The sequence below is a fragment of the Amblyraja radiata genome, chromosome 8 (assembly GCF_010909765.2).
Source record: "Amblyraja radiata isolate CabotCenter1 chromosome 8, sAmbRad1.1.pri, whole genome shotgun sequence".
NCBI classification, from domain to species: Eukaryota; Metazoa; Chordata; class Chondrichthyes; order Rajiformes; family Rajidae; genus Amblyraja; species Amblyraja radiata.
Window position 1 is genome coordinate 7041599 of NC_045963.1, and position 17192 is coordinate 7058790.

Sequence of the window (17192 nt, forward strand, 5' to 3'; positions counted from 1 at the left end):
CGGCTCCCCCCGCTGACTCCCCCTCAAACATTGACTAAAGAAGGTAAAGCAGTGGTTCCCAGGTGTAGAATTCTGTTTCCTTTCCTGTGGATGTCTTCAGTTGGAGAGGGTGCAGAAGAGATTCATCAGGATGTTACCTGGGCTTGTGGGCGTGAGTTACAGGGAGAGGTTGGATAGGCTGGGACTTTTCACTTTGAAGCGAGGGGTGACTTTATTGAGGTGTACAAGATCATGAGGGGAATGGATAACGTTAACACTCACAGTCTATTCCCCAGGGTAGAGGAGAGGGCAGCACAGTGACTGCCTCACAGTGGCAGAGACCCGGGTTTGATCCCAACTACAGGTGCTGTCTGCACGGAGTTTGTACCATTCTCCCCGTGACCTGCGTGGGTTTTCTCCAAGACCTTCGCTTTCTCCCAAATACGTACAGGTTTGTAAGTTAATTGGCTTGGTATAAAGGTGTGTGTAGGATAGTGTTAATGTGCGGGGATCGCTGGTCGGCGCGGACTCGGTGGGCCTAAGGGCCTACCGTTTCTGTGCTGTATCTCTAAACTGAACTAAACTAGAGGGCATAGGCTTATGGTTAGAGGGGAAAGATTTAAGAGGAACCTCAGGACAGTGTAATGGAGGGTGGTGTGTATCTACATTGAGCTGCCAGGAGAAGCTTTAGAAGTGGACAGGCTAGGACCAGAGATCTGAACAGTACGTGTCAAGGAGGTTAGAGTGTGGGTGCGTTGGGACGAGAGGGATTAATAACATTTACGTCACACTCCCATCTCCAGAGCAGTGATGTATTCCAATCCAGTTTTAATTCCCTGAGTACAAGAATACACATTGAAATGAGAAAACAGCTGTATCTTAATGCAGGCACAGTGCTCTGTTAAGAATTTATGTTCTTATGTTGAATAGGTTTCTGTTCTGGTATTTTCTGATAATATTCTCAAATATTCCTCAAAGTGTGATTGTGTTAATTTTGCACAAGTAATGTTAGATTAATTCAATTTGATGTAAATTTGGTATGCAAATATTATATATATAAATGGAAGTTAGACACAAAAAGCTGGAGTAACTCAGCGGGACAGGCAGCATCTCTTGGAGAGAAGGAATGGGTGACGTTTCGGGCCGAGACCCTTCTTCAGATATATTTAAATGGAAATGATTCCTGCTGTAATGCAGAAAGCGTGGTCTCTGCTGCCATCTGGTGGCCACAGGACCCACAACACCGAGACGGCACATTTTGTGCAATTCATGTGGGTTCTTCAGGGCTGTTCTGCTCAGTGTTCATAAGTGATAGGAGTAGAATTAGGCCATTCGGCCCATCAAGTCTACCATGCGATTCAATCATAGCTGCTCTATCTTTCCCTCTCAATCCCATTCTCCTGCCTTTTCCCCATAACCCCTGACACCTGTACCAATCAAGTTTCTATCTATCTCTGCCTTCAAAATATCCATTGACTTGGCCTCCACAGCTTTCTGTGGCAATGAATTCCACAGATTCACCAGCCTCTGATTAAATATGTTCCTCCTCTTCTTCCTAAAGGTAGCCCTTTTATTCTGAGGCTATGACCTCTGGTCTTAGACTCTCCCACTGGTGGAAACTCTCCACATACACGCTATCCAAGCCTTTCACTATTCGATATGTTTCAATTAGGTCTCTCCTCAACCTTCTAAACTCCAGTGAGTACAGGCTTCTTGCTGTCAAACACTCATCATATGTTAACCCAATCATTCCTGGATCATTCTCACAAACCTCCTCCAATGGACCCTCTCCAATGCCAGCACATCCTTCCTCAGATATGGGGCCCAAAATTGGTATTCTCATAGGTTGATAAAGCTGAAGCAGAATTTGCATTCTGTGTTTTATTGCTCCTTCTCTCTGGCGTGTAGGAGGCTGAGGAGTGATCTTTAGAGGTGTACAAGATCATGAGGGGCACGGATAAAGTGAACGCTCACAGTCTGTTCCCCAGGGTAGAGGATTCAACAACTAGAGGGCACAGGCTTAAGGTGAGGGGGCGGAATGAAAATGAATGAAAGAATAATAATTTAACAAACACATCCCTTATTCCAACTTCATTTTGTGAAGCTGAACTAACTATGTCAAATTGGGAAAATTAATAACCTGACATTGAAAGAGATGTTTTGTTGAAAATGCACATTTTCAGATGATTCCTTTGAAGGAAATATTTTTTCTCTGCAAAATAGTTAGTCAAGTCTTAGTCATAGAGTTGTACAGCACCTTGACCATCCGACCAAGTTGGCATATTGGGCTAGTCCCACTTGCTTGTATTTGGCCCAGATCCCTCTAAACCCTACCAATCCACATATCTGTCCAAATGGCTTTTAAAAAGTCAGAATTGTCTCCACTTCTATAGCTTTCTCTAGTTTTAGAATTCTCTACCCTGGGGAAAAGACTGTGACCATTGGTTTTATCCATGCCCCTTCTGGTCTTGTACACCACAGTATGGTTATTCATCAGCCTCCAAATAAAAAAATCCCAGCCTTTCCAACTTCTCCTTGACCAAATTATAGGAAAGATGTCAACAAAATAGAGAGAGTACAGAGGAGATTTACTAGAATGTTGCCTGGGTTTCAGCACCTAAGTTACAGAGAAAGGTTGAACAAGATAGGTCTTTATTCATTGGAGCACAGAAGGTTAAGGGGGGACTTGATAGAGGTCTTTAAAATTATGAGAGGGATAGACAGAGTTGACGTGGATAAGCTTTTTCCATTGAGAGTAGGGGAGATTCAAACAAGAGGACATGACTTGAGAATTAAGGGACAAAAATTTAGGGGTAACATGAGGGGGAACTTCTTTACTCAGAGAGTGGTAGCTGTGTGGAATGAGCTTCCAGTGGAAGTGGTGCAGGCAGGTTCGATTTAATCATTTAAAAATAAATTAGATAGGTATATGGACGGGAAAGGAATGGAGGGTTATGGTCTGAGTGCAGGTAGATGGGACTAGGTGAGAGTAAGTGTTCGGCACGGACTAGAAGGGCCGAGATGGCCTGTTTCCGTGCTGAAATTGTTAAATGGTTATATTCTCCCTGTAACTCAAGCCCGCAAGCCCAGGTAACGCCTGGTGATTCTCGAATTTGGTGGCAGCTTCATGTAGCTGGGTGACCAGAACTGTACACAGTACAAGGGCACACCAGCGCAAGTGTGGTCTCACCAACTTTCCCCCACTGCCTTGAGTGGACATGCCCTTTTACACCAAGATATAATGATCATTTATCACAACTGGGAATGTCGCAGTGTTGACGTTTTCAATTGCATCTTGTTCTGAGTTACGATGTGAGCAGCTAAACAGGATTCTGTTGGCAGCACTGCCAGCTCATCCATAAGCAGCACACAAGATTTTGCTGCAGGTCTGTAGCCTGCTATGCCTTGCTGATTCCAGTGCATTGTCCACATGCTGAGAGTCTGTCCACAGCACAGAAAGGCCATACGGCCCAACTGATCCATGCCAACCAAGATACCTCATCCACACTAACCCCATTGCTTGCGTTTGGCCCATATATCCCTCTAAACCTTTCCTATCCATGTACCTGTCCAATTGTCTTTTAAATGTTGTTATGGTACCTGCCTCAAGTACTTTCTCTGACAGCTTGTTCCATATACTGTACATACTGCCCTCTGTGTGAAAAAGTTGCCCCTCGGTTTCTACTCATTCTTTTCCCTCTTGCTTTAAACCTATTCCTCTGCTTCCTGAATTCTCTGGGTAAAATTCTCTGTGCATTCCTCTATCTCTTCCCCTCATGATTTTATGCACCTCTATTAGATCACCCTTCCTGCTCCTGCGTTCAAAGGAATAAAGTCCTTGCCTGCCCTACCTCTACCAATAGCTCAGACCCTCGAGTCCTGGCAATATCCTCCTGGCTGTTCTGCAGTATTGAGCAAGTATCAGCCTCCGACACCGCTTAAGGCAATGTGTTCCAGATTGCAGCCACTGTGTGTGTGAAAAATTCCACCTCCGATCCCCTTTAAAACCCTGCCTCTCACCTTAAACCTGTGCCCTCTTGTTCTAGACACTGAGTGAATTGCTGCATTGTTGAAACTCCATGTAGGAAGCCGCCTTGGGTAGACGGGAAGAGTTGAGAAGCAGGTTTCTTACGCCATCATCAACAAAAATTATTAAATAAGTTATTTATGTAATTGTAATCCTGATATGCCAAAATGGTTGTATGTGTTTATCTGAAAAGGAATGTTCTTCAGAAATAGTTGATTGGCTGCAGTACGGGGGTTATTTAATACTACAGATGTACACAAAGTGCTAGAGTAACTCAGCGGGTCAGGCAGAATCTCTGGAGAAAAAGTTTGGGTGATGTTTCGGGTCGAGACCTTTCTTCAGAATCAACCCGAAATGTCACCCATCCGTTTTTCTCCAGCGATGCTGCCTGACCCGCTGAGTTACTCCAGCACTTTGTGTCTGTCTGAGGTATTAACCGCTATCTGCAGTTCTATGTTTCTTCATTATTTAACATTTTTCTTTTTACAGGCATTTTATGTCACTGTAACAATGTCGCATGGTGTGGTTATTTTGTTTCATCTCATTGTTTTGGAAGATTTAGAGCCTGTTTTTCTGTTTCTCCCATAGATGACACTCCAAACCTCTCCTGTTGACTGTATTACCTCAATTCAGATGTTCAATAGCACCTACACCCTCTACTCACACAGGTTAGTAAGACCAAGAGTGTTTAATTGTCATATGTACCAGCAACAGAGCAATGAAATTCTCACTTGCTGCAGATAACGGGCCCGTTAACGCAATAACACCCAGATAAATATAATAATCAATACAGGTGCACAACCTTTTATCCGAAGATCCAAATAACGAAAACCTCCGAATAGCGGACATTTTTTCGGTCCTTGAAGAAAGGTCCTTGAAAACGTTCACCGAGGGCGGCCCGCAGAGGTGACAGCGGAACCTCCGGTCGGTCCGCGAAGAAAGGGGTACTAAATCCCCATTCATAAAAGAGAAGGTGAGGGTATATTGCGCGGGAGGGTTAATAATTGACAATATGCTGCTGCCTGCCCGCTGAGTTAAAAAGTTCCCACGGTAGCACGATACACAGTGTATCGTGAGTCTTGCGTGGGAACTTTTTAACTCAGCGGGGCAGGCAGCAGCAGATTGTCGCTCCCTTCATTTCACCCCACCTACACCACTCTGCTTCCCGGCCATGTGTGTGACCCCTTCCCTCCCCTCTCCAGCTCCCCGCCCATTGCACCGGCGTGGGGGCTTTGCACTGTCTTCACGTCGGCGATACCAGCAGGTCAGTGCCAGTCACCGGAGACATCACGACCAACGGGACACCGACCCCCAGGCCCACTGCAAGCACGGAGATCCCAGAGACCCACAGCCAGCAGCAGCCCAGCCCCGTTCCAACTCCAGAGGAAAACTGCAAACTGGCCGGAGACGTCAGGACCACCAGAAGCCGTTCCCCGAGCAGCGCCCCCTCATTGGGACACCGACCCCCAGGCCCACTGCAAGCACGGAGATCCCAGAGACCCACAGCCAACAGCAGCCCAGCCCAGCCCCGCTCCAACTACAGAGGAACCTGGGTTGCGGATGACGGGGCGCAGCTCGGGGCGTCGTAGGGGCCCATCGGGGAGCGGGTTCCTGTTGGTCCTGACGTCTCCGGCCACCTGCCATCCTCCGGGAACTGTACCGCCCTTGCAGGAGAGTGGGGTTGTTTGCAGTTGCAGAGGGAGGGGGCAAGGGCGGTACAGTTCCCAGTCTCAGCTCCAGTCCAGGGGGGTGGCCGGAGACGTCAGGACCAACGGGACACCGACCCCCAGGCCCACTGCAAGCACGGAGATCCCAGAGACCCACAGCCAGCAGCAACTCCAGCCCAGCCCCGCTCCAACTCCAGAGGAACACGTAGGGGCAGAAGCTGATGGTGTGCAAGGTACGTCTTGTTCTTGGGGTGGCGGATGAGGGGGCGCAGCTCGGGCTGTGGGCAAACTGCCACTTGTCGCCGTAGCGGCCCATCGGGGAGCGGATTCCTCTGGAGTTGGAGGGGGAGGGGGGTATTGTGCTGTTTGATCGCCCCCTGCTATCCCAGGGACAGGGAGACACAGCGGCTTTTTAGACTGGTGGGCAATCACTTCCAAAGTTCTGCCCACACAGTCAGTACACCTCTCCTACACTGCATTTCATACAAACATTTATTCTGCAAGAAAAAACTACATTGAAGACACAAACTCACGACCGAGTAACTGCCAGGATCGAGGCGCAAACTCGCGACCTAGCTCGGGGATTCAAGAATCCCCGAGCTAGGCCGCCTAAGGGCATGTAGCCCCGCTAGGATGACATGAGTGCGAGAGGTGATTCAATGCTGCGGGCACATTTACAAATTCGGGAATTCATTCAACACACTGCATTTCATACAGACATTTATTCTGCAAGAAAAAACGACATTGAAGATTCAAACTCGCGACCGAGTAACTGCCGGGATCAAGGCGCAAACTCGCGACCTTGCGGATATGAGCCGAGCACTCTACCACTGAGCCAGCCATTAAAATCTACGCTAAAAAATTTCCATTCCGAAGGCCGACAAATTCTGAATTACGAAAAGTGTCTGGTCCCAAGGCTTTCGGATAAAAGGTTGTGCACCTGTAATACAATCAATTAATAGCTGTAAATCTAGGTAACTATAATGGTGCAAAACAGAAGTCTAGTGCAACCAAAGACAAAGTCCATAGAAGGTCACAGTTGCCGACTGTTGTGAAGTGTTCAAGAACCTGATGGTCATTGGGAAGAAGCTGTTCTTGAACCTGGAGGTCTCGGTTTCCAGCTCCTGCACCACCTTCCCGATGGTAACAGCGAGATGAGAGTGGTTATTTGACTAATGTTGTTTTCAATTTTCAGTTACCTGGGACTTGACTAATGTTGTTTTCAATTTTCAGTTACCTGGGACTTGGCCTGATGTCAGCAAGGTTGGCAATCTTAGGAGGAACTGAAGGTAGACCAAGTAAGTTAATATCATGGGTCATGATTTAGTTTGCTTCAAGGACAATATCCCTCTTCCGGTTTGCTGTGAAACAATGTGTGTCTGAAGAAGGGTCCAGACCCGAAATGTCGCCTGCCATTCCCTCCGCAGAGGCTGCCTGACCCACCGAGATCCTCCAGCATGTTGTGTTTTTTGCTCAGGATTCCTGCAGTCTCTTGTGCCTCCAGATTGTGCTCCATTGTGTTGTGTAAAGGGCTCAGTACTACTATGGTCAGACCCCAGGCAACATTCCCCTCGTGATTTTGTACACCTCCACAAGATCACCCCTCATCCTCCTGCGCGCTAAGGAATCAAGTCCTAATCTGCCCCTCTCCCAAAAGACCATGCCCTCGAGTCCTGGCAACATCCTCGTAAATCTCCTTGGCACTCTTAATGTTCAAGTTCAAGTGAGTTTATTGGCATGTGTCCCTGATAGGACAATGAAATTCTTGCTTTGCTTCAGCACACAGAACATAGTTGGCATTGACTACAGAACAGATCAGTGTGTACATATACCATTATATAAATATATACACACATGAGTAAATAAACTGATAAAGTGCAAATAACAGATAATGGGCTATTAATGTTCAGAGTTTTGTCCGAGCCAGGTTTAATAGCCTGATGGCTGTGGGGAAGTAGCTATTCCTGAACCTGGTCATTGCAGTCTTCCAGAACAGTAATGGCATCTGTTCTGGAAAGGTGCTGGATTAAATGCAGTTTAAGGGCTGAAATGAATGAAGGCATGCCGACAAAACCCTTGCAGCACATTAATGTATTTCAGTGCTTTAAATCAGACCTTGTTTATGTCCAGTTATGTTGATGCCTTCTGTGGGCGTTTGGAAACCACGAGAACTGGCCTAACTGCTGAAGAAGGGTCTCGACCCGTAACCTCATCTGTTTTCTCCAGAGATGATGTCTGACCCGCTGAGTTACTCCAGCTTTTTGTGTCTGTCTTCTGCAAAAGCGGTTCTGTGGCTTGAGTTGTGTGTTATAATGTACCTCAACAGGATTTCATTGTCGGGGGTCCCAAAATAGAACAATGCCACTCTTACCTGCTGCAGAACAACAGGTTTACAAACCCAGTACTCAGTAGATGACATAATCAAGAACAAAATATTCAATAAATAACAAAACAATATATTGCAACACGAGGCAGAGCCTGAAGCCACTAGTGCTGCCAAGGCTGTGTGTGGTTTGGAGTTTAATTGCCAACTATGGTGCATTTCTAGCGAGTTGCATTTGCCTGCTAATGCACTGTGTCCCTCTAATCCTTGCCCGTTCATTAATTACCAGCTAAACTTTGCTGACGTATCTGCCTCCACAACCTCCCCTGGCAGCGCGTTCGTTCCAGGCACCCACCACTCTGTGTAAAACAAAAACTTACCACCCACATCTACTTTAAACCTTCCCCTTCTGTCCTTAAACCTCCATCCTTTAATATTTGACATTTCCACCCTGAGACCAAAATTCTGGCAAACCTCATAATTTTCAGGGGACCCTTCTTCAGACTGAAGAAGCATCTGAAGAAAGGTCAAAAGATCAAAAACGTCACATATCCATGATCTCCAGAGATGCTGCCTAATCCACTGAGTTCCTCCAGAATTTTGAGTTTTTTTTTTGCAAAGCAGCATCTGCATTTCCTTGCATAATTTGACATGCTTCTGTCATGTTGCCCCTCAACCTTTGATGCTCTGGAGAAAACAATCCAAGTTTATCCAACCTCTCCTGGCAACATCCTTCCTACAACGGATTGAACAGAACTGTGCCATGACTTGCCAACTGAAAGCTTGCAGTACTCTCGCTGCAGAGAGCAAAGTGAAAATAACTGCATTCAATTACTCTCTTTGTTAGCATTAGTATTATTCCCTCGAAAGGGAAATTCCTCTCAGTAACTAGCCTCAGTCACCTCCCCTCAAAAAGTGTTACGTTTCAATAAGAACACCTGTCACTTTAAACTCCAATGAATATAGGCCTAACCTGCTCAATCTTCCCTCATGAGACATTTCCATCACCCCAGGAATCAAGCTAGCGTACCTCGTCTGTGCTGTCTCCAATACAATTATGTTATTCTTTCTTCTCTCTACCCATTCCTTCTCTCCAGAGATGCTGCCTGTCCCGCTGAGTTACTCTGGCATTTTGTGTCTATCTTATGTTATTCTGTAGTTCAGTTCAGTTTAGTTCATTGTGATGTGTTCCGAGGTACGGTGAAAAGTTTTTGTAGAGCAGAGGAGTAAGAGTGTGCGCTGCTCCCAGTATGCACTGCTCCAGGTGTGCGCTGCTCCCAGTGTGCACTGCTCCAGGTGTGCGCTGCTCCAGGTGTGCGCTGCTCCAGGTGTGCGCTGCTCCCAGTGTGCACTGCTCCAGGTGTGCGCTGCTCCCAGTGTGCACTGCTCCAGGTGTGCACTGCTCCAGGTGTGCGCTGCTCCCAGTGTGCACTGCTCCAGGTGTGCGCTGCTCCAGGTGTGCGCTGCTCCAGGTGTACACTGCTCCAGGTGTGCGCTGCTCCCAGTGTGCACTGCTCCAGGTGTGCACTGCTCCCAGTGTGCACTGCTCCAGGTGTGCGCTGCTCCCAGTGTGCACTGCTCCAGGTGTGCACTGCTCCCAGTGTGCACTGCTCCAGGTGTGCACTGCTCCAGGTGTGCACTGCTCCAGGTGTGCGCTGCTCCCAGTGTGCACTGCTCCAGGTGTGCACTGCTCCCAGTGTGCACTGCTCCAGGTGTGCGCTGCTCCCAGTGTGCACTGCTCCAGGTGTGCACTGCTCCCAGTGTGCACTGCTCCAGGTGTGCACTGCTCCAGGTGTGCACTGCTCCAGGTGTGCACTGCTCCAGGTGTGCACTGCTCCAGGTGTGCGCTGCTCCCAGTGTGCACTGCTCCAGGTGTGCACTGCTCCAGGTGTGCACTGCTCCCAGTGTGCACTGCTCCAGGTGTGCACTGCTCCAGGTGTGCACTGCTCCAGGTGTGCGCTGCTCCCAGTGTGCACTGCTCCAGGTGTGCACTGCTCCAGGTGTGCGCTGCTCCCAGTGTGCACTGCTCCAGGTGTGCACTGCTCCCGGTGTGCACTGCTCCAGGTGTGCACTGCTCCAGGTGTGCGCTGCTCCCAGTGTGCACTGCTCCCAGTGTGCACTGCTCCCGGTGTGCACTGCTCCAGGTGTGCACTGCTCCAGGTGTGCGCTGCTCCAGGTGTGCACTGCTCCCAGTGTGTGCTGCTCCCAGTGTGCACTGCTCCAAGTGTGCGCTGCTCCCAGTGTGCGCTGCTCCCAGTGTGCGCTGCTCCCAGTGTGCGCTGCTCCCAGTGTGCGCTGCTCCCAGTGTGCACTGCTCCCAGTGTGCACTCCTCTCCTGGTTTCAGGGCCGCATTGAATTAAGCCTGGAGAAAGTAAAGCACTAAAACATCTTAATTTCAAAATAGTTTCACAAGGAAACAGCGGCTGAGTTCTAACATCGTTCTGCTTTTGTGTTGTTCACTCATTTTATAGCTGAGAAAGATCAGGAGCTGGCCAGTCCCTGCCTGTCTCCAGACTACAAGGCAGAATGGAAACATGCCGAGATTGTTTACCGTATTAAAGGACAGAAAGCAGGTACAGTCATTTGAAAACGCGTTGTTTATCAGATAGCTGCACAGCAGGGAAGCAGGCCCTACAGCCCAACTCGATCGTGCTGACCAAGATGCCCCATCCTAAGCCTGTGCCCTGTCCTTATCCTTCCTAACCTTTCCTATCCATGTACCTGTCCAAGTGTCTTATATGTTGTTATAGTACCTGCCTCAACTATCTCCTCGGGCAGATCCTTCCTTACACCCAACACTCTCTGTGTGAAAATGTTGCTCCTCAGGTTCCCATTAAATCTTTCCCCTCTCACCTTAAACCTATGTCCTCTGGTTCTTGATTCCCCAACTCTGGGGAAAAATATAGGTGTAGCCGCCTCAACTTCTTCCTCCGTGCACATCACCTTTTGCGTGAAAAGGTTGTCCCCCAATTTCCTTTTAAATCTTTCCCCTTTCCCCTTAAATCCTGTGCCCACTGAGTTTGAGACCACCGCACCCTGTGAAACGATTGTGGCTATTCACCTTCCCTATGTCCTTTCCAGAAGGTCCTTACATTCAAGGCAGTTGATATTCCTCCCACTACACAATGCTGGGGTTCCCATCTGCTTCAAGAAGACCACTTATCATCCCAGTGCCAAACTAAGCAAGCCCACCAAGACCGCACCGACTAGTTCTATCCTACACACTAGGGACAATTTACACAAGCCAATCAACCTGCAACCCTGCATGTCTTTGGGATGTGGGAGGAAACCGGAGCACCCGGAAAAAAGCCCACAGGGAGAACATGCAAATTCTGTACAGACAGCACCCAAGGTCAGGATGGAACCCGGGTCTCTGCGCTGTGAGGCAGCAACTGTCCCGCTGCACAACCGTGCCACTCCTTCCGAGCGTCAGGTTATTGAATCATGCTGGGACTGGTTATGTCCACCCTGCAAAGTGACTGTAACTGTTTGTAATGTCGCAATAAAACATCATCAGCCACTTGCTGCAGCAGCTCCCAGACCTAAAGTGGTTGTTTAGTAATGACTGGAGCTCAGATATAAAACAGCCTTAGGGTTTAAGCATATTATGTCTACGTATACCATGATGCAGTGAAAAGGCATTTGTTGAGTGTGCTACGCACGATCCGCTTGCTCTCCCGGCTGCTGTGGGGCCTTCCGCAACTGCCTCCACCAACACCCCCACCCGCGACCACCGCAAACCCACCGTCCATCGCCTCCAGCAGCCACTACTCCGTCTCCGTGCGCCGATGTGGTCGTGTCCCGCTTCCCATGCCGATCGCGGGACGTTAGGCGTTTCCGGGGTGTGGGAGGTCAGTTCGCCCACCTTCCACTGCCGCCATCTTGGAAGTGTGGAACAACAACTGGTGATTCTTGCACTCTCTGGTTAAAAACATGATGCTAATAAATGACTGAGGTTCTTTCTGTTGTGTTGCTAATGTTTTAGGAGAGCCTCTCTATGATTCGTGCTACTCCAGGATAGAGAAGATGCTTTACAAGAAGGTGCATCAGCCCGAGGAAGTGCAGAACATCCCATTCTACGCCTTTTCTTACTACTACGACACTGCAGTCGATGTGGGGCTGATTGGTGAGTGTGTGTCGGTGAGCTGGGAACAGAGTGACCACCCAGCCAGAGGGGGAACCACTGCACTCATAGTGCAGGAGATGCTGTACAGATAATCCTCGTTATAACAGTGGACTGACTCAACGAGGGTGGACCATAATGATGAGGGTGGACTAGACTGTACCCACAAGGGTAGTGTGTAACAACGTGGGGACAGTATAACGATGAGGGTAGACTGTAACAGATACAAAGAATGAATTGTATCAGGAGGAGGCCATTCAGCCCTTCGAGCCAGCACCACCATTCAATGTGATCATGGCTGATCATCCACAATCAGTACCCCGTTCCTGCCTTCTCCCCATATCCCTTGATTCTGCTAGCCCTAAGAGCTCTAACTAACTCACTTGAATTGGCCTCCACTGCCTTCTGAGGCAGAGAATTCCACAGATTCGCAACTCTCTGGATGAAAATATTTTTCCTCATCACAGTCCTAAATGGCCGACCCCTTATTCTTAAACTATGGACACTAGTTCTGGACTCCCCCAACATCGGGAACATGTTTCCTGCCTCTAATCCCTCAATAATTTTATGTTTCAATAAGATACCCACTCATCCTTCTAAATTCCAATGAATACAAGCCCAGTTCTACATTTTCCTTGATTCCCATCCCCCTTTGATGTCCCGTTTTCACACCTTGCACTTCCTTCTCGTGTCTCCCTCTTCCCTGACTCTCAGTCTGAAGAAGGGTCTCGACCCGAAATGTCACCCATTCCTTCTATCTCCTTCAGAGATCCGCTGAGTTACTACAGCATTTTGTGTGTATCTTCAGTGTAAACCAGCATCTGCAGTTCCTTCCTACGAATAGAGAGCATATTGATTGGTTATATCACGGCCTGGTTCGGTAACCAAACTCCCAGGAACGAAGGAGACCACTGATAAGACACCAGTCCTCAATAGGCAGCTAATATCATCAAAGACCCATACCAGCCTGGCCACTCTCTCATCTCGCTGCTACCTTCGGGTAGAAGGTACAGGAGCCTGTAAACCCTCACCTCCAGGTTCAAGAACAACTTCTTCCCAGCAACCATCAGGCTCTTGCACACTGCACACAACACTGACCTCAGCAACTGTCATCTTCAGAAGAATGTAGAAACATAGAACTGCAGAGGCTGGTTTACAAAGAAAAGCCACAAAGTGCTGGAGTCAGGCAGGATTTCTGGAGATAGACACAAAATGCAGGCGTAACTCAGCGGGACAGGCAGCATCTCTGGAGAACATGGATTGGTGATGTTTTGAATTGGGACTCTTCTTAAGACTGAAGACCTATGAACTGTGCCTTTGGCTGCACTTCGGACTTCAGTTTTACATTAGTCTGATTACCGAGTATCACTGATTTTATTTATTGTATTATTGTTATTATATATTTACCTGTATTACTGTGCAGTAAATAAGGAAGTCATTGTTCTGTTGCCGATAGATGTGACAACTACACTCCTGATCTTGGAGGCATTGGCTGTCAATGTTATGAACATCGATAAAGACAAGTCAATGCACATTTAAAACAAACTAAACAGCTGATCCTTTGTCAATCTTGGGAAAGTTCAGCTCTCTCTGCTTCCTTGAGGGATGGGCTGGAAGTGGGAATCATTTTGCAGAGAGCTCTGTCCATGGGAAGGGGAAATGTGGCGATCTTTTGAGGGTGGAACAGTGGTGCAGCTGATATAGAGCAGCTGCCTCACTAAACTAAATGGCTGCATTGATGAGGTTAACTTGTAAATATAATTCAACCCATTTAAATCTTTAACCTCATATAATCCTCTTCTTCAGATGAAGAGCACGGAGGCACTTTAACTGTTGAAGATTACGAGATTGCAGCCGAGCAGGGTAATGTAATAATTTAAGTAACTTTATGATTTTTAGATTGAATGTATCTTGTATGTGAACAGTTTATTTTCAGCTGCTGGCAATGAAGAATGTTTCTGTGCATACTTAATTACCATCAGACGGGGCAATGGGAAACATTGATGCCTCACTCTCCAGTGACCCAGGTTTGATCCCATTGCGCTATCTATGTGGAGTTTGCAGGCTCCCCCGGTGACCGTGTTGTGCTCTAGTAAACTCTCTCAATCCAAAGACTTCTTGGTTGACGTGTGTACTCAGAGAAAATAGGTCACGGCGATATAAGTGGAGGAACAGGATTGCTCTGAGAGTCAGCAGAATAGTTGAAAGGAATACATGTTGAAAGGAAATGTGAGTTGTTCCAGATTCTAACTAAATATTACACCAGCTCAGCATGTGAATATTGACCAGATTTGAAGTTCCTCCAGTTTGGAATGACAGTTGATCAGGAGGTGAATTTGGAGCAAAGACTAAGTTTTTAATTGGGGGAAAATCCCTGTCCCTAAATTGATGAAGAATTAGGGGAGACCTGATAGAAGTATATATAATTATGACAGACATAGATGGGGTAGACAGCCAGAATCCTTTTCCAAGGATGGAAAAACTAGTGGGCTTAGCTTTAAGGTGAGAGGGGCAATGTTTAAAGGAGATATGTGGAGAAAGTTTATTTCCAGAGAGGGTGGTGAGTGCCTGGAACGTGCTGTCAGGAGGTGGTGGTGGAGACGGATATGATAGGGGCGTTCAAGAGGCTTTTAGATAGGCACATAGATATGCAGGGAATGGAGGGATATGGATCACGTGCAGGCAGCGAAGATCAGTTTAACTTAGCACCATGTTTGGCATGGACAGTGGGCCGAATGGCCTGTTCCCTTGCTGTACTGTTCTGTGTTCTAACTGTCAGGACATCCTGAAACCATGTTGGCCTCTGAGATCACCCTTCATTAAGGATGTATTTGATGCAAAGTGGGGAAGCACACGATTGAGGTAGGGATAAACCAAAGAGGGGAGAGAGAAAACGGAATTATAGTCCAGTCAGCCTGACATCGGTGGTGGGGAAGATGCTGGTGTCAATCATAAAAGATGAAATAGCGGCACATTTGGATAGCAGTAACAGGATCGGTCCGAGTCAGCATCGATTTACGAAGGGGAAATCAAGCTTGACTAATCTTCTGGAATTTTTTGAGGATGTAACTAGAAAAATGGACAAGGGAGAGCCAGTGGATGTAGTGTACCTGGACTTTCAGAAAGCATTTGATAAGGTCCCACATAGGAGATTAATGGGTGAAATTAGGGCACATGGTATTGGGGGTAGAGTGCTGACATGGTTGGCAGACAGGAAACAAAGAGTAGGGATTAATGGGTCTCTTTCAGAATGTCAGGCAGTGACTAGTTGGGTACCACAAGGCTCAGTGCTGGGACCGCAGCTATTTACATAAAGGCTTAAACACAGTTGTAATTTCTACATGGTGAAACCAAATTAATAGCCATTAATAAAATCGGACAATGTGCACTTTAACCACATGTGATTTTTTTCTATTACAAATCTCAAATTGTGGAGTAGTTAAATAAATAAATGATGGTCCCAAACATTATGGAGGGCACTGTATGTTTGAAATCTATCTATGCCACCTCCTTTACGGTAACCTGCCACTGAATTTAACACTGTGATGCAGTGTAATTTTTATACATTTGGTTCCTAATGCTCTTTATGGAGCCTTCCTGAAAATAAACTGTATAGTTAATTCTACTTGGGTTCTTTTCAGACAGTTTTGTGAGAACTAAAAATCCCTTGTTTTTCAGTCTGTCACAGTATGGAAGTTAAATCAACAGATAAGCCGTTTCTTTGCATGGATCTTGTGTACATAACTGTCCTGCTCCAGGAGCTGGGTTTCGAAAAAGATGCCGTGTTAAAGGTAATTTGATGTATTAATGGAATTGACCACTTTTGTTTGGTCTTGTGCTGTAATTTGTGTTCAATAATCTGAAATGGCGTGCGATTCTCTTTGCAGCTTGCTAGGAAGATCAATGGTGTTGAGAGCAGCTGGGCGCTGGGAGCTACGTTCCATTACATCGACTCCCTTCACTGACACTGGAGCAAGGAGCTGACGTTTACATTCTCAATCAACTCAATCAGAGTTGAAAACATGCCTTGCTTCTTCAAAATATTGCCTTCTCTGCATGGGGACTGGGAGATCTAAAAATGCGGGTCTTGACTTTGTTGATTTTAATATTTTGTGTCAGTGCGGTTTTATTTTAGTGGAACAAAAGGGTATTGATCATTGGAGAGTTGTCACATGGGCAAAATTCTGCATGACACTTCAACAAATGGTGAGAAGCAATGTGTTATTTCAAGCCCTAACTTTAACCTGTTCAGTGCCACCCCCGAGTACACTTGGGTAATGGTCAATAGTGGGAAACAAAACCTGGCCGTGAACAAATTAATTAAGAAGCAACAGAAAACGTAAATGTGGCAAAGGTTTATTTTGAGGGAATACCACCACCATTCTTATACAGTTGGACTGTTCAAGATTTAAACTCTGCAAGGTCTTTCCATTTAAAGATTTTGTGTCACACGATAGAATTTTGTGTAATCTTCACTCGATAGAATTTCAGGTGGTATTCTTCTCTTTTACTGCACAATGAAAATAAAACTCTTGTTTTTGAGGGACCAACAAATTACTGATGGGGAAAAACGGCAGCTTAGGGTTGGGCATTGAATCAAACTTTAATCAATTGAATGGTCCACTACAGAGTGAAGTTGATTTTGGGCTCAGGGTCTGTAATATTTTATTGTTATTCTGTGTGAATCAAGGAGCAGCGGGGAGAGCTGGGGTGAGCTATGGTTTCTGTGCAATGTTTTATACCTACAGTTGACACATCCGGCAAGGGAGCCTTTCTCATGTGGAAGTGTCTGTCAACGGAGTACGTTTCTAAACACTTCTAAAGAGAACAAAGTTTTCCATGATCCCTGTCGACATTATGTTGACTATGTCTACTGTACAATGTTTGGTAGAGATGTTCTGGCTCTTTATATGGGACAGAAATCCTCTATAAAGGTCCTCACAGAAAACCCTTATAATTACATCCCCCTTGTACTGTAATACCCCCTCTCGTTCTCCTGCACCCACCCCACCCCTCCATTTCCCTCTGTGCCAATGGGAGGAACAGCACCTCATAGTCTACTTGGGGTAGTA

General features: G+C 46.8%; 1 protein-coding gene across 1 annotated transcript in view; it reads left to right on the forward strand.

Annotated features, from left to right (window-relative positions):
* Window positions 1–16963, forward strand: part of entpd6 (ectonucleoside triphosphate diphosphohydrolase 6) — a 40517-nt gene extending 23554 nt beyond the window's left edge. The window contains exons 8-14 of the mRNA XM_033025113.1: window positions 4595–4674; window positions 6907–6971; window positions 10469–10570; window positions 11983–12123; window positions 13927–13983; window positions 15799–15911; window positions 16008–16963. Coding sequence (XP_032881004.1) covers window positions 4595–4674; window positions 6907–6971; window positions 10469–10570; window positions 11983–12123; window positions 13927–13983; window positions 15799–15911; window positions 16008–16085 — 636 coding nt within the window. The 3' untranslated portion in view covers window positions 16086–16963. The remainder of the gene's footprint in view (window positions 1–4594; window positions 4675–6906; window positions 6972–10468; window positions 10571–11982; window positions 12124–13926; window positions 13984–15798; window positions 15912–16007) is intronic.
* Window positions 16964–17192: the final 229 nt, after the last annotated feature.